The sequence below is a fragment of the Hypanus sabinus genome, chromosome 3 (assembly GCF_030144855.1).
Source record: "Hypanus sabinus isolate sHypSab1 chromosome 3, sHypSab1.hap1, whole genome shotgun sequence".
Classification (NCBI taxonomy): Eukaryota; Metazoa; Chordata; class Chondrichthyes; order Myliobatiformes; family Dasyatidae; genus Hypanus; species Hypanus sabinus.
In genome coordinates, this window is record NC_082708.1 from 152,097,881 (window position 1) to 152,115,809 (window position 17,929).

The 17,929-nt window shown below is 43.1% G+C and overlaps 1 protein-coding gene across 2 annotated transcripts in view; it reads left to right on the forward strand.

Moving 5' to 3' along the window:
• The window catches only part of LOC132391786 (probable E3 ubiquitin-protein ligase HERC3), a 95,080-nt gene that overhangs the window by 39,165 nt on the left and 37,986 nt on the right, over positions 1-17,929 (forward strand). For both annotated transcript variants that reach the window (XM_059965398.1, XM_059965399.1), the window contains 6 exons: positions 636-747; positions 1,859-2,048; positions 8,286-8,449; positions 10,949-11,062; positions 11,168-11,191; positions 15,196-15,285. In XM_059965398.1, coding sequence (XP_059821381.1) covers positions 636-747; positions 1,859-2,048; positions 8,286-8,449; positions 10,949-11,062; positions 11,168-11,191; positions 15,196-15,285 — 694 coding nt within the window. The remainder of the gene's footprint in view (positions 1-635; positions 748-1,858; positions 2,049-8,285; positions 8,450-10,948; positions 11,063-11,167; positions 11,192-15,195; positions 15,286-17,929) is intronic.

A 17,929-nucleotide genomic window follows, 5' to 3' on the forward strand; every position in this document is an offset into this window, starting at 1 on the left:
TTAATATCACTGGCATAGGTTGTGAAATATGTTGTTATGCAACAGCAGTACATTACAATATGTAATAAATTGTAAATTACAGTAAATATATTTATAACAGAATAGCAGAAATAACAGAAAGTACAGTGCATGCATATATTGAAGTGCAAGGCCATAATGAGGAAGATTGTGAGGTCAAGAATCCATCTTATCATACAAGAGGAGTGTTGGATAGTGTAATGAATGTGGGTTAGAAGCTGGCTGTGAGCCAGGTGAGACATGCCTTGGGACTGTATCTTCTGCCTGATGGGGGTGGAGGGTGGTGGGGAACAAAGAGCACCCAGGGAATATTAATAACTCCAAGAACCATTTCAGCACATGGATAATGTAAATAAATCTATGTGTTTGTCCATATTCCTGCCCTGGGAATATGATGGAGCTTCCAACTTGGTGATAAGGAGAGTGGCTGGTCAATATGGGAGGGAAGAGTATTGTTTTGTTTGCTGGTTTTTGTATCCACTGAGTTTTGAACCACAGAGCTGAGTGTCTGATGCTGCCTATTTGATGCTGTGTCTGTAATTGATAGAAACCAGAACATTGGATTTAGTTTTGGAACAAATGCAATGGATAAATATACTTTTTGTTTCCTGCTGCAGAAATGACGAGCATTTCAAAACCAGCTCTCGAAACCCTGGCATTGACTTGAATGCAGTCAGGTTATTTTTTGAGAACATGGTGAAGTCTCCATATTGCAAGTTGCTCCAACAGGTGAACCGTTAACATTGCAGGGCTTGGAGCCTGTCTGCTTTGCTTTGCTTTGCTTCCCTTTGCAGGAGTGAGCAAATTACATAAATCACTTGGAATTAACTCACTGCTGTTGCTCTAACATTACTTTGGGCTGAATCCTATTCGATGTAGTTCACCCCACTTCCCATTGATGCATGGGTCCAATCACCCAGGACAATCCAACTCTGGGGTCAGCAGAGTTAAACTTCAGCTACAACTAGGTCTCAGCTGGTGTACTGAACAAACCTTGCTCCTAGAACATTTTAACAAAAGACAAGGATGTAGATGGAGTCAGAGCTCCTGTCAAAATCAGTCGGGCTTTTGTAAGTCTTTTTTACTTTTTACTTTTATTTGGATGTGCAGCACAGTAATAAGCCCACACAGCCCAAATCCAATTAACCTCCAACTTTTTGGAATGTCGGAGGAAACCCACAGGGGAATGTACAAAATCCTTAAGACAGCGGTGGGAATTGAATGTGTGTAGCTGGTGCTGTAGGCGCCGTAATGCATTGTGCTAACCACTATGCTACTATGCCACCTCAATAGTCATCATTTCTTTAAATTATAAAAAAAGATGATTTTATAAAAATGAAAATTATTTTGTTGAAAATAAATCATTAAAAATTTAAATGTGTGAAGAAACCCCAGAATTACCAATTTCTCTCTAATCTTTGGGTTGAGAAATACAGTTTCTGGGTCCAGTTGGTGTAAGGCAACCAGTCTGAGATTAGAATTTCAAATCGAGAAGCAGGAAAAAGCCATCTGATCCTTTTGGCCTGTTCTGCCAATCATCAAGGTCTTGGCTGATAGTGCCTGTCAGCACCATTTCCCTGCTCTAATCCCAGACAGCTGATCTCTATTAGTATCTGGAAATGAGTTGTGCTTACTGTCAGTTCAGTCAAAACAGGGTTTCCGTGGTACTTCAGTGTCGGAACTACAAAGGTAATCTCTCAAGTGAAGAAGTTTCTCCCCATCGCAGTGCTCGGTGATCCATCCCTTATGCTTTCCTGTGATGCTTGGCTTTAGACTTGTCCCTTAGCTTTACCAATGCAAGCATATTGACCTGTCCTCTGGGACTTCTTTCCTTTTACAGGTATCTGCGACTGTAGAGAATCGTCTCATATCCCAGTTACCAACTTCACCGCCTGACGTTGAGGCCATGAGAGCCTTTTTGATATTACCAATGTTTCCTCTTTTCCAAGAGTCCAAGAATTATTTGACCTTTGCACTTCCCTTTGCCACTGCCATTCTCCATCTGGATGCCAACCCAAGCAAAGTATTGGGTATGTACTGCGCGTGTCTGGAAATCATATTCATACAGCATGGAACTAGGCTCATTGGCCCACCATATCTGCCGCAACTGTTAAGAACCTTTACCCCTTTACATTTATACACTAAAGATGATCTTGTAGCGATGTGCTACACACAGAGCTGAAATAACGACATGCAGTCGGTAAGTTGTTTCGAGACTAGTTTATTCAAACTTCGTGGCGCTGTCATTTAAATCCCTAGCGTCTGCCCGCTCCGGGTGGAAATGACGTCAAAGGTGCATTACCAAAGTCTCCCCCCACGCGCTGGCTATTTGTGAGCCGGTTTGCCGGCGCAGAAAGTGGGTTGCCACATAATCCCCCCCCCCACCCCAGAACCGGCAATACACCCCCCAATGTCCACAGTCTGGATCAGCCTCTGTTTGGGAGGTCTGCCTCTGTGCCGCGGTGCCTGAACCTCGACCAGCTACACCAAGTCCACATGGGCTGGTTTGAGTCGGTCCACCTTGAAAACCTCCTATCTTCCCCCAATGTCCGGAATGTACGTGGACCCATTGTTGTTGATCACCTTGAATGGCCCCTCGTACAGCCACTGTAGCGGTGCCCGATGTCCGCCCCTTCTTACAAACACAAACTTACAGTTCTGCAGGTCTTTGGGTACATGGGTTGGTGTCCGTTTGTGCTGTGAAGTCGGTACGGGGGCCAGGTTGCCGAGCCTTTTGCGTCGCCTGTCCAGGACAGCTGCGGGTTCTTCCTTTTGCCCCCTTGGGGCTGGTATGAACTCTCCTGGGATGGCCAGGGGCGCGCCGTACACCAACTCGGCCAACGAGGCGTGCAGATCCTCTTTGGGCGCTGTACAAATTCCAAGCAGGACCCAGGGAAGCTCGTCCACCCAGTTAGGTCCTCTCAGGCGGGCCATGAGAGCCGACTTCAAGTGATGGTGGAAGCATTCCACCAGTCCGTTCGACTGTGGGTGGTAGGCAGTTGTGTGGTGCAGCTGCGTTCCCAACAGGCTGGCCACAGCCGACCACCGGCTGGAGGTGAACTGGGCGTCTCTGTTCGAGGTAATGTGGGCCGGTACCCCGAAGCGTGCTACCCAGGTTGCAATCAGTGCTCGGGTGCAAGAATTGGCAGATGTGTCGGTGAGCAGGACCGCCTCTGGCCACCTCGTGAACCGGTCTACCATAGTTAGGAGGTACTGTGCTCCTCGGGACACTGGTGGGGGGCCCACGATATCCACATGAATGTTGTTGAACCTCCGGTGGGTGGGTTGGAACTGCTGCGGCAGGGCTTTAGTGTGCCGCTGCACCTTGGCTGTTTGGCACTGCGCGCGCATTCTGGCCCATTCACTGACCTGCTTGCGAAATCCGTGTCACGCAAACTTGCTGGAGACCAGCCGGACAGTTGTCCTGATAGATGGGTGCGCCAAACCGTGTATGGAGTCGAAAACTCGCTGCCTCCAGGCTGCTGGGACGATGGGGCGAGGTTGGCCGGTAGCCACGTCGCACAGGAGGGTCCTCTCACCTGGGCCTATGAGAAAGTCCTGCAGCTGCAAACCCGAGACAGCGGCCCTGTAGCTGGGCATCTCGTCGTCTGCCTGCTGCGTCTCCGCCAGTGCTGCATAGTCCACCCCCAGGGACAGGGCCTGGACAGCTGGTCTGGAGAGTGTGTCCGCCACGACGTTGTCCTTTCCCGAGACATGCTGGATGTCTGTCGTGTACTCGGAGATGTAGGACAGATGTGCTGCTGGCGAGCCGACCAGGGATCGGACACCTTTGTGAACACAAAGGTCAATGGTTTGTGGTCCGTGAACGCGGTGAACGGCCTGTCTTCTAAGAAATACCTGAAATGCCGGATTGCCAGATACAGTGCCAACAGCTCCCAGTCGAAAGCACTGCACTTGAGTTCGGGTGGTCGTAGGTGCTTGCTGAAGAACGCCAGGGTTTGCCAGCGCCCTTCGATGAGCTGCTCCAGCACCCCACCAACTGCTGTGTCAGATGCGTCCACCGTGAGAGCGGTCGGAACGTCCGTTCTGAGGTGCACCAGCATCGCGGCATCTGCCAAGGCTTCCTTGGCTTTAACGAAAGTGGCCGCGGCATCCTCGTCCCAAGTAATGTCCTTGCCTTTATCCGACATCAGGGTGTACAAAGGGCGCATGATACAGGCTGCTGGGGGGAGGAAACGGTGGTAGAAGTTCACCATACCAACGAACTCCTGCAGGCCTTTGACCGTGTTGGGCCGGGCAAAGTGGCGGATTGCGTCTACCTTGGCGGGCAGAGGTGTTGCCCCGTCTTTGGTAATCCTGTGGCCCAGGAAGTCGATGGTATCGAGACTGAACTGGCATTTGGCCGGGTGGCATTCTTCAGGCCGAACAGCATTCGGAGGAACTCGAACAGGCCGAACGAGGTGATGAGTGCTGTTTTGGGGATGTCTTCAGGGTGCATCAGAATTTGATGGTATCCCTGGACGAGGTCTACTTTGGAAAAGATTCTTGCCCCATGCAGGTTTGCTGCAAAGTCCTGTATGTAGCGGTCTGGAGTTGTAGCCTCGTTCAGTCTGTGGTAGTCGCCGCATGGTTTCCAACCCCCGGCTGCTTTGGGCACTATGTGCAGGGGGGAGGCCCATGGGCTGTCGGACCGCCGTATGATCCCCAATTCCTCCATCCTCTTGAACTCCTCCTTGCCAGGCGGAGCTTTTCTGGGGGGAGCCTTTGTGCGTGGGCAGGGAGGGGTGGTCCCTGGGTCGGAATGTGGTGCTGTACCCCGTATCTGGGCATGGCTGCCGTGAACTGCGATGCCAGAATCAATGGAAAGTTCACCAGGATTCTGGTGAATTCGTTGTCCGACAGCGTGATGGAGCCCGTAACTTGGCTTCACCCAGAGAGAACGTCTGGAAAGTCTTGGCATGTACCAGTCTTTTCCCTTGCAAATCGACCAGCAGGCTGTGAGCTCGCAAGAAGTCAGCCCCCAGGAGTGGTGAAGTCCCATGTGAACCGGCTGGCGCCAAACTGCAGCTGCACTGTGCGGGTGCCGTAGGTCCGTATTGTGCTGCCGTTTGTGGCCCTCAGGGTGGGTCCTGGCTTCCTGTTGCGGGTGTCGTACCCCATCGGGGGCAAGACGCTGATCTCTGCTCCGGTGTCGACCAAGAAGTGGCGTCCCGACTGTTTGTCCCAGACATACAAAAGGCTGTCCTGGTGGCCAACCGCCATAGTCATTAGCGGCAGCTGGCCTTGGCCCTGGCCCTTGCAGGGCGGTCTTTTGTGCCCCATCGCTGGTGGTAGAAACACCACTGTTCACTGGCCTCCTCACTCCTGCCTCTGTGTTGTGTACGCCCCCCTGCCGGGCCTGGTCTGGTCTGCTGTTGGGCGTGTGGCCTGGTAATCTGACCGATGGACGCCACGCTCTCCCTCTTGGCTTTCCACAGCACGTCTGCCCAGGCCGCCACCTATCGGGGGTTGCTGAAATCTGCGTCGGCCAGCAGCAGATGTATGTCCTCGGGCAGTTGCTCTAGGAACGCTTGCTCGAACATAAGGCAGGGCTTGTGTCTGTCGGCCAGGGCCAGCACTTCGTTCATCAATGCTGACGGCAGTCTGTCTCTCAAACCGTCCAGGTGAAGCAGACGGGCACCTTGCTCACGCCGTGAGAGGCCAAAGGTCCCAATGATCAGCGCTTTGAATGCTTCATATTTGCCTTCTTCCAGGGGCGACTGTATGAAATCCGCAACCTAGGTGGCCGTCTCCTGGTCAAGGGCGCTCACCACATGGTAGTAATGCGTGGAATCAGAGGATATCTACTGAATCTGGAACTGGGCTTCTGCTTGGCTAAACCACACGCGTGGTCGCAGCGTCCAGAAAGTCGGCAGTTTTAGTGAAACTGCGTGAACAGATGAAGAGTCGGTCATCTTTGGTCCAAATCCTGTTTGGACTGTAGGGGTCACCAATGTAGCAATGTGCTACACTCAGCGCTGAAATAACAACACGCAGTCGGTAAGTCGTTTCGAGACTAGTTTATTCAAACTTCGCGGCACTGGCATTTAAATCCCTAGCGCTCGTCCTCTCCGGGCGGAAATGACATCAGAGGTGCATTACCAAAGTCTCCCCACCGCGCGCTGGCTATTTGTGAGCCAGTTCGCCGGCGCAGAAAGTGGGTTGCCACAATCTGCTGATCACATTGTCTACCTTATCGTGGCCCAGACATTTTATTTGCCTTCCCACACTGCACTTTCTCTGTAACTGCGATAGTGTTTTCTGTATTCTGTTTTTTGTCTTTCCTTTGGTATTATCTGGATGTGTTTATGTATAGTGTGATATGTCTGGATTGCACGCGATCAAAAGCCTTTCACTATCTCCCAGTATTTGTGTCGGCGATAAGCCAATTATATTCTACTCACATTTCTATTAACTGAACTCACTACACCAATGGGTCAATTTACAGTGGCCATTTAGCCTCCCAGTCTATATGTCTTTGAGGTGTGGGAGGAAACTGGAGCACCCAGAGGAAACCCATGCAGTCAAAGTGAGAATGCACCAGGCTGTGCTTTGTTGTTGATTAGTCAGTTAGTAATGCGTTAAAGGTAAAATTTGAACAGTAAATTAGACTTTCAGTAGGATTTGCTGGCAGACCCCACCTCTAATTGTCCAAAGGGAACTGGAGGGTCCACTAATTCACACTGATACCTAAGATTTTGTCACCTTCACCGTTTGCTCTGCTCTTTTCAGGGGGTGGGGAGTCTATTGAGCTATTATATAGTTAATAGTAAAAAATACTTACCTGTAATTGTCTAGCTATAGGAAAGATGTCATTGGACATGAGACTGATACTGGAACTAGAAGACTTAAGTTGCAAGGAGAGGCTGGATAGGTGGTGACTTTTACCCCTTGAACTAAGGGGTAGAGGAGTGACCTTACAAAGGTTTTAAATCTTGAGTGGATGGCCACAGTTTTTATCCCCAGATTAGGGGAGTCTAAATCTTGAGGGCATAGGTAGTGTAAGAGGAGAGATATTTGAAGGGCAATTGATGGGCAAGTTTTCCACATAAGGGTCGTGGGTATATGGAATGAGCTGCTAGAGGCAGGTGCAATTACAGTGTTCAAAGGACATTTAGACAGGTCTGGATAGGAAAGACTTAGAGCAGGAGTTCCCAAACCTTTTTTATGCCGTGGACTAATACCATTAAGCAAGGTTGGCAATCCCTGGCTTAGAGGGATATGATCAAATGGTTGAGAGTGGGGCTAGCTCCAATGGACATCTTGGTTTGGATGGATATGTAGGGCCAAAGGGCCGGTTTCCGTGCTGTATAATTCAGAAAGAAAATTACTCATTTGAAGAGGCTGAACATTTCATGATTTAGTACACTTGTACTGTTCCTTAGACCAGGTGTGAGCAATATTGTAGAAAGGAACTATTTAGAGATGGAAGGAAATGATGTGAACAGGGTGGTGAAGCTGCAAGCTGTCGAGGTCAATCGGAAACCATAGTTACGGAATGAGATGAAACTAAAGGCAGTGGGAAATTCCTCTTACTATATTGGTTTTGGTTTACTATTGTTGCATGTGCAGAAATAACAGTGAAAATGTTTGTTTGCATGCCAGCTGGTCAGATCATTCTGTACATAAACACATTTAGGCAGTAAACATGAGAACAGAATGTAGAGCCTGGTGTTACAATCACAGAGTTCAAGGGCCACAACATGGTGAAATGGGGAGAGCGTGAGTTCACCTTTAGCATGGGTATTCCGTTCGATAGTCTCATAACAATGGGAGAGAAGCTGTTTTGACCTTGGGGCATGTTCCTTCAGGCTTTTGGATTCAAGATGGAAGTTAGGAAATGGTTTAGTGCGCTGGAAGTTGCAGAAGTTAAACTGAGTTTGCTGGCCAGTGGACTGGGGCAGCTGGGGGCTCTGAGGTTTCTAGAATTTTTTCTAAGTGTGGACGCGGAAAGAGGTTGCAGGTGAATTGTCCGTGGTGAGAGTGGTCAGAGGTGGCTGTCGTGAGTCCACTGGGACAGGATGCCCATGAGAAGTAGTAGAAATTAAAGAGATGCATTTGTGCAGAGGGAACAATGTAAAGAGGGCAGAAGTGGACTCAGTGTCACTAGAAGAATAACGGATGAGGTGGGTCGCTGAATGCAGAGGTAGGTCCTATCACAGATGGTTCAGTCGACCAGATCACCCTGAGGAGGGGAAGATGGGCAGGATTCCTGATATTCTTTGCACAAAGTCATAGATAAATTAATGTGTCTTTTCTCCTTCCAGATAACTGGTGGTGTTGGGTGAGTGCTGGCTATTTTAGCCGATTGGTGGAGCTCTATAAAGATGCAGTGGTGTACCTGCTGACCAGAATGAGAACTGCCCTGTTGGCACCTTCATTTTGCCATTATATCAATGATGCACTTCGAGTTTTGGAAAAACTGCACAAGGTACCTGTTAGGAATGATTGACAGCAGAAATTTATTGTCTTCTGAGAAGTATACCTCCAAAAGTAGAAACGGTGGGAGATGGGGAATATTTAAAGGATGGGGCTTTTTATTGAGGGTCCTGTACTTTCCCATTAAAGGTAGATCAGCTTACATTTGTACAACATCTTTCTCTCCCAATGTACTTTATGGCTTATGAAACGTGAACCTTAATATAGCTTGTGGAACAGTCAGAATTTCTGTTAGCCACATAACTTTTTTGACTTGCCCCCTGTTGAGGGTGAGGCTCAATTTCTCTGGTGAGCTAGCCAGCTTCCTAGCTCACCAGAGAAAGTTTTCTATTCAACCTAATTTCAATTAGATGGTGCCTTGTAGTGTTCTGCTCTCAACAGAACACTTGACATCTTCATTTACCCATCAGGTACTATTTTTATTTAAACCCCGTTTTCTTTCCAACTCCTTTCTTGGCTGTACCCCTCCTTATCTCTGTAATCCCTCACCCCAACTCAGTGGAGACCCCTTTGCTCCATTTATTTTGTGCTTGTGTGCATTCCTTATGTTAATCGCTCCACCAGCTGCCCAAGCCCTGAGTTCCAGAAATCCCTCACTAAACTTTTCTATCCCTCCTTTAAGCTAATCCTTAAAGTCTGCCTTTTTAAATAATCTGTTGCTCATCAGTCTCTCATATCTATTTATATGCCTCAGAGTCAAATATTGTTTGGGCTTGCTGTGTTTTGGTACAGTGGAGAAAATGGCCGGGATTCCCTTCATTTATTTGGGGCACTGTGGTGCTTAGTTGGGACAGGAGACTGTTGCAGAACAGTTTCAAATTAGCAGCATGTGTGGCCATTAGACATACACTGTGATTGGAGCGAATAGTATTTAATTAGTGTCATTTGCATGTGTTTGTGTTCAAAAAGCAGTGATTTTTGTCACTGATAGTGAGGAGATAAACAGGAAGACAACTCTGAACTGTTTCGCTCACTGTGATTTCAAGCTTTCAGGCTTGGAGGTGCCAGAAATGGCCAGGAGTGAAAATGAAACTATTTCACTACTTCAACAAGTTAAGAACTATGAAGGTATCGGCAATCATCTTGAATGTTATATTGAAAATGAAGACTTTGTTGATGCATTTGCCAAAAGTATTGTATGAAGATAGTCCATTATGGGTACTACGTGTCTGCGCTGATTTTGTTTATTTAAAAGAGCACGACAGTGTACGTAGGATGAATTGCTCTGTAAATAAATATTAGGAACTAATGCACAGTTTATAGTAATGTAGTAATATTAATAGTGTTCTAGTTTTTCCTGTATTTCATTTAAATACATATTTTTTATTTCACTTATCTTTTTATACTTAAAATTATTTCCATATTTTCAGCTAATTGGGGCAGCAGCTTAATAGGGCAAAAATGTACTGATCCCGATATTCAGGTTCAACCAGAATCCATTGTATTTCTTTTCTATGTGAAGAGCAAAGTTATTTTTGTTAAATATCATAAGACAGTCAGTTCTGAAGTTGTGGTGGAAAGGATTTTAGCCACCTGTTAAAATGACCATGCTAGTTAGTGACAATTTTGTTAATCTCTCACAGATGGAGCACCATCCTGAGTTAGAAATACACACTGTTTAGAAAAATGAAGCCAAATCTGTTTTGTGTGAGAAATCAATGGACAATTGCAGAGCCCAGTTCCTATCCCTTTCTAACATGTCCGCCCATGAGTTCCTCTTTCGCCACAGTGAAGCCACTCCCATAGTGGAGGGGCAACACCTATTCCCTCTAGGTAGCCTCCAACCTGATGACATAAACATCGATTTCTCCTTCCAGTGATTTTTTCCCTTCCTGCTTCCCTCTTCTATTCCTCACTCTGGCCTCTTACCTTTTTTCCTCTCTTGCCTTTCACCTATCCTTGGTGCCCCCTTCTTTCCTTTCTCCAATGGTCTCCTATCAGGTTCCTTCTTCTCCAGCACTTTACCTTTCCCACACAGATAGTTTCACCTATCATCTTCTAGCTAGTCCTTCTTCCCCATGCCCCACCTTATTACTCTGGTGTCTTTCCCCTTCCTTTCCAGCCCTAGAGAAAAGTCTCGGCCGGGAACTTCGACTATCTATTAATTTCTATAGATGCTGCCTGAATTGTTGAGTTCCTCCAGCACTTTGTGTGTGTTACTTTGGATTTCCAGCATCTGCAGAATTTCTGGTGCTTATAATTGACAAAAAGCACTGCTACAGAAGTTAATATGTAGTTGGGTCTCAATTTTGACCTTCAGACCTGACATGTATTAAAAAAGACTCTACTGGTCTTGGAAAGATGCTGGTTGCCTGCTGAGGAAAATAGATGAAAATAGTAGCCAGTTATTTCCAAGCCCAGAAGTTCAGATGTGTTAAAATTGTTGCTCATTGCAGTTTAACTTTTGGGCAACTGTATACTATGTATAGTACTCCTGTTACTTGCCATTGCGTATCTGAACTGGTCTCGCTTTCTTCATGTCGTTGCACAGGTTAATACAGTCGCTAACCATGTTGACTATGATGTGTTTTACATCCATGAACTCAACAATTTGGTCAACATTGAATCTGATTATCTATACTGGGCATCTCAACATGCTGGAATTGTAAGTAGATCAATTCTAAATCTGTTATGGTTTCATAAGTTGGCACAGGCTCTTAACTCTCTTTCCTATTTCTTTATAATTTATGTGTCTGTTTTTATTTTACAGAAAATCCAACCAGCTATTGCAGAGGTAGGCAAACATCATGCAATTCTAATATTTTGGACAACTTTGGTTAGTCTTTCAACTTTAGTCGTTTCCAGTAAAAAAAAACTTGTACTTTTATAAAACACCCAGTCCCTTTCCCAGGATGTAGCAGTGTATTTGCAGTATACCACACTTGCACAGGCTGTCTTGGACAGAGTGAGGTCCCATGTGAATGACTGATCTTTGTTCAATGGTTTGTCCAACTGAGAATTCCTTTTTCATTTCCACTCCTTTAAGGGATGTGAATGTCATTGGCAATGTCACCATTTATGCTCTTCTCATTATTGCCCCTGAACTGGAATATTAAGAGTCAACCTTTGTGATGAGCCATACCAGGCTTGGTAAGGATGGTATGTTTCCTCTTCTGAAGGACAGTAGTGAACCATTTGGTTTATTACAAACAATCAATTGTTTCTTGGTTATCATTATTGAGGCAAGTTTTTATTCCAGATTTATAGTGCTTTTCCCCTGGTAGGGGTATTTGAAATTAGATGGAAAAGGTTTTACTCCAGAGAGTGGTAGCTGTGTGGAACGAGCTTCCAGTAAAAGTGGTAGAGGCAGGTTCAATTTTGTCATTAAAAAAAAAATTGGATAGGTATATGGACAGGAAAGGAATGGAGGGTTATGGGCTGAGTGCAGGTAGGTGGGACTAGGTGAGAGTAAGCGTTCGGCATGGACTAGAAGGGCCGAGATGGCTTGCTTCCGTGCTGTAATTGTTATATGGTTATATAGTTAAGGTGAGAGCAGAAAGTTTTAAAGGAGATCTGAAGGACAGCTTTTATGCCCAGATGGTGATGGGTTGATAGAAAGAGTTTTCGGAATAATTGGTAGACAGGTACAATCTCAACATTTAAAAGCCAATTAGCGCATGGATAGGAATGATTTTGAAGGATGTGAACCAACACAGGCAAGTAGAACTAGCTCAGGATGACAACTTGGGATGAAGGGCCTTTTTCCATGCTGTATAACTATGACCATGAATCTAATAATAAATATACATGAAGTCTTCATTGTTAAACTGTGCTAACTCCCATGTCTTCTGCATTCTTGTGAAAGCAATTCATGATCCTAATATAACTTCTCTGCACATAATGTGAGGTATCAGTTTAGACTCTGAGTCAAAGTAGGGTCTTGTTCCTTTGATTTAGTCATACACACGTAAGGTGCCCATTCTGCTCATTGTGTACGAGTCGGAAAATTAGCTGTCTGTTTTAAAAAAAAATTTTTTTATTGAATTTTCAAATAGGTTACAGAAAGAAAAAAAAATTAACAATACTTTCCCCCTCCCCTTAACCCCTCCCCCCTAACATATCCCTATAGAAAAAAAAGAGAAGAAAAAAGAAAGAAAGAAAGAAAGAATGCCTGGATATCGGAAGATCCCCACATGCTCCATGGAATTCATAATAGCTTTAATATGTATATTTATTTCTTACCCCAGACAACCAATAATTTTATCTTCGGAGCACCTATATATTTAATCCTATTTTTTGTAAATAAGGATGCCAAATTTTCAGAAATATTTCATATTTATCTCTTAAATATAAGTAATTTTTTCAAGTGGAATGCAGCTAAAAATTTCATTCTTCCAACAATCTATACTTAAGTATGAATCTGATTTCCAAGTAACTGCAATAGCCTTTTTGGCTACTGCCAATGCAATTCTTATGAATTCTTTCTGATATTTATTCAATTTGGATTTTGATTTTATCCCTTCAATATCGCCTAGTAAAAATATTGTTGGATTATGTGGAAGTTTTATTCCAATAATTTGTTCCCGTAAAACTCGTAAATTTGTCCAAAAAGTTTGAATTTTAAAACAGGACCAAGTAGAGTGTAAAAAAAGTACCAATTTCTTGATTACATCGAAAACATTGATCAGATAAATTTGAGTTTAATCTATTTATTTTTTGTGGTGTAATATATATTTGATGTAAAAAGTTATATTGTACTAATCTTAATCGAACATTTATTGTATTTGTCATACTGTCAAGACATAATCTTGACCAACTTGTTTCACCAATTTTAATATTCAAATCAGTTACCCATTTTTGTCTTGACTTATGAATTCCTTGTTTAATTGCCTGTTTTTAATTCAAATTATACATACCAGAAATATTTTTTTAATTTTTCCTTTATGAATTAAAGTTTCTATTTCATTAGGTTTCGGCAATAACATTGTTTGACCCAGTTTATCTCTTAAATAAGCCCTTAATTGGAAATAACAGAAAAGAGTGTTATTTGATATTTTATATTTATTCTTTAATTGGTCAAATAACATTAATATACCTCCTTCAAAACAGTCTCCTATAGATCTAATCCCTTTGTGAAACCAGTTATATAAAAGTTGATTATCCATTGTAAAAGGGATAAGTTTATTTTGAATTAAAGGTCTCTTTGCTAATAAAGATTTCTTTATCTCATCATCAACATTTATCTTATTCCATAAATCAATCAAATGTTTTAGTATAGGAGATTCTTTCTTTTCCCGTATCCATTTAGATTCCCATTTATATATAAAATCGTCTGGTATATTTTCTCCTATTTTGTCTAATTCTATTCTAATCCATGCTGGTTTATCTTCATCAAAAAAAAGATGCAATAAATCTTAAGTTGATTTGCTTTGTAATAATTCTTAAAACTTGGTAATTGTAACCCTCCTAGGTCAAATTTCCATGTCAATTTTTCCAACGATATTCTTGACATCCTACCTTTCCAAAGGAATTTCCTCACACATTTATTTAACTCTTGAAAAAACTTCTGCGGTAATTGTATTGGTAGTGTTTGGAATAAATATTGTAATCTACGGAATATATTCATTTTACAGCATTGACTCTACCTATTAATGTTATTGGTAACATCATCCATTTATCAAGATCCTCTTGAATTTTTTTCAATAATGGCAAATAATTTAATTTATATAAATTCTTTATATCATTATCAACTTTTATACCAAAATACTTTATACCATTTATCGGCCATCTAATTTGAGTTATTAATCGACATTGAAAATTAGCTGTCTGTTGATCCCCAAGTCCTTTCCAAATCTCAGCTCACTTTCCACTTAACAGAGTTACGATGGTGTTGTCTTCTATCAGCTCTCAGGCAGATATTAATGATTGTCTCAGTTTACTAACATTCTGTTCCCTAAGAACATGATTCTGAAAAATGCAGATCTTCGGTATGCTATTACTCTGTTAGGAACAGGATGCTTGGAATTGAAGAATCTCTTTTCAAGGAGGGAGTAAGACTGAAAACAGGAAAATGAGCAACTGTTAAGAAAATGATGGATTACATTTGAAAAGCAGTCATAACATGACAATACAATGCAATAAAGAAAAACAGTTTTTGAAAGAGAAGTTCTTGTTTGACAAGTTTATTTTTATGAGTATATATTTACATTTTACAAGGGGTGCTGCTGGAACTTGAGGGCCTGAGTTATGGTGAGAGGCTGGGCAGGCAAGGGCTTTATTCCTTGGAACATAGATTGAGGGGTAACCTTACAGAGATGTATAAAATGGTGAGAAGTGTAGACAGAGTGAATGCAAGTAATCTTTTTTCCAGGGATGTGGAACTAAAAGCGAGAAGGCGTAAGTTTAAGGTGAACAGGGAAAAATTGAAAATGGAACTGAGGGGCAACTTCACTGTGCAAAGGATGGTGTATATGGAATGAGTTGACAGAGGAAATGGTTGAGGCAGGTATAATAATGTCATTTAAAAGACATTTGGATAAGTACATAGATAGGAGGGGCTTGGAGGGATATGGGCCAAATGTGGACAATTGGGATTAATTTGGTGGAGCAGCATGATCAGTGTGGAAGAGCTGGGCCAAAGGGCCTCTTTCTGTGTAGTATTCCTCTGTGAATCTATTGATTTCTCACCCAGAAATGAGAATGTTCTCACTGAACCAATGATGAGACTTATGTTTCTCAAGACACATGGTATTTGCAAGTGCTGTTTTGTCTTAAGATGTGTTGTTTGATCTGTTCCAGGTCCCTGTTGCTTTTTGCACCTATCCCTTTGTTTTGAATGCTCAGGCAAAGACAAAGATGTTACAGACTGATGCTGCCTTACAGATGCAGGTATGTTGTATGGAGGTTGGCAGTAAAATGTTGCATGCCAACCAAATAAGATCACAGATCTCCGAGCTAAACCATGCCTTCAGCTATGTTTTGTGTGGTGAGGAGGTGACACAGTGATTGATTAGTAGAACTATCTCACAGCTCCAGTATCTCAGGTTCAATCTGCCTCTGATGCTGTTCGTGTGCAGTTTGCACGTTTTTCTTCCAGGTGCTTTAGTTCACCATTTTCCAAAAATGTTCAGTTTGGTAGGTGAACAGACCATTGTAAATTGTCCCCGTGCAGCTGGGTGACAGAATTAATGGGAATGTGGGGAGTTTAGGATAGAGGGAAATTTGTAGGGGAATAGAATCACTTGGTACCCAAGCCCAAAACTGATGGGTTAAATGGCCTCCTATCGCGACTAAAAATACATAAATAGCATAGTTTGTGGCTTTGTGTCAATGTACCTCATGTCAAACTATCACTTTGCACAATGCACTTGATTAGTCTGAAATCATTTTCTTGGATTCTTGCTTAGTTACCATCACATGTTTTTCTTCTACACCCACCATAATTTATAAATAAGCAGTGGAGGTAACAAATGGACTAGATTGGAATCCCATTTGCATTTTCATGCCAATAAAATACAATTTGCTTCTTTGGTTCAGTCCTATAAATGGGCTTGCCTATCACCCTTGTCCAAATTTGTTTGTTCTCTGGGCAAGTGGCAAAACTGCCCTCTGGGTTTGGTTTATGCACTGAATAAGTTGTGCCGAGAGTCATTCGTTAGCTTTGCTTTCAATAGTTATGAAGACCTGAGGAACTGGAGTTATGCCAAATGTTAAGGACAAACATAAGAGCCTCAGAATTTGAAGTTTAGGAAAGAGTTTTACCACTGGCTGAAATGTTGATGAGCAGAGGGTTCAGAGTTGAGATAACTGCATAAGATCCAAATGAGAATTGCATATACATTATACAGTAAGTTGTTTGATTGAGAATACAGGTTTCCACCGCTATCCGAAAGTAGAGCGTTCCTATGAAACAGTTTGTAAGCAGAAATGGTGTAAAGTGAAGAAGCAATTATCATTAATTTATATGGGAAAAATTTTTGATCGTTCCCAGACCCCAAAAATAACCTACCAAATCATACCAAATAACACATAAAGCCTAAAATAACACTAACATATAGTAAAAGCAGGACTGAAATGATAAATATACAGCCTATATAAAGTAGAAATAATGCATGTACAGTGTAGTTTTAGTTACCAGAATCAGGAAGATTTAGCCAAAATCAATTTGTAGAATAAAAATCGCGCTTACACGCATGTGCACACACCTGCCCGTGCAAGGCTTCATTGTCATGGTAGTCTTTCTCGGGGTAAACACAAGTTTAAAGCGGGCACCTTTTTTTGGAAAAGCAAAAATCCTCTTTGGATTTCTTTTGGTTAGCGAAAACAGGTACTGATGTACGTCTTTCTTAAAAGCGAAGTGGCGTAAAGGTGGGACACACCTGTATAGGGCCAGAGGGGGTGATACAAGGGATGGATTCAGACCTCTAGAGGAAAATTATATCAATACACTGAGTGGCCACTTGATTAGGTACACCTGTACAGCTGCCCATTAATACAATTATCTAATTAGCCAATGATATGGCAGCAGCTCAGTGCATAAAAGCATACAGGTGTGTCAAGAGTTGTTCAGACCAAACATCAGAATGGGGAAGAAATATGATCTAAATTACTTTGACTGTGGAATGATTGTTGGTGCCAGACAGGTTGGTTTGAGTATCTCAGAAATTGCTGATCTGGGATTTTCAACAGTCTCTTGAGTTTACAAAGATTGGTGTGTAAAAATGGAAACAAAAAATCCAGTGAGCAGCAGTTCTGTAGGCGAAAATGAGAGGTCAGAGGAGAATGTGTAGGAGGTGACGATAACTCAACTAACCACATGTTACAACAGCGCTGTACAGCAGAGGATCTCTGAATGCACAACACATCGAACCTTGAAGCAAATGGGCTACAGCAGCCTCAGCAGACCACTCTGGGTTGAAAGGTGTAAATAGTAAAGTTTCGAATGAATGTATGTGAAAAGGAAACATTTGCAGAGCATTGCGGGTTGGCTTTTAAAAGCCATTGCACAGACGCAGCAGATGAATATACCCCTTTGAGTTCCGATATGTTGACAGTCCACAAGATATAGGCGGAAATGGGCCATTTCGCCTGTTGAGTCTGCTCCGTCATTTCATCATGGCTGATCCACTTTTCCTCTCAGCCCCAATTTCCTGCCTTCTCCCCATATCCTTTGATGCCCAGACCAGTCAAGAATCTATCAAAATCTGTCTTAAGTAAACATAAAGATTCCACAGTTGCCTGTGGCAACAGATTCCACAGATTCACCACTCTCTGGCTAAAGAAATTCCTCCTCACCTCCGTTCTAAAAGGATGCCCTTCTATTCTGAGGCTGTGTCCTCTGGTGATCGACTCTCCCACCACAGGAAACATCCTCTCCACATCCACTCTATCAAGGTCCTTTACCATTCGATAGGTATCAATTAGGTCACCCTTCATTCAGGTCAGGTACTTGGTTCAAAACTGATCAATGTGCAACTATATTTAGTTAGTTAACTATAGTTAGTAATTTAAGTAGGAATGAGAAATCAAATAT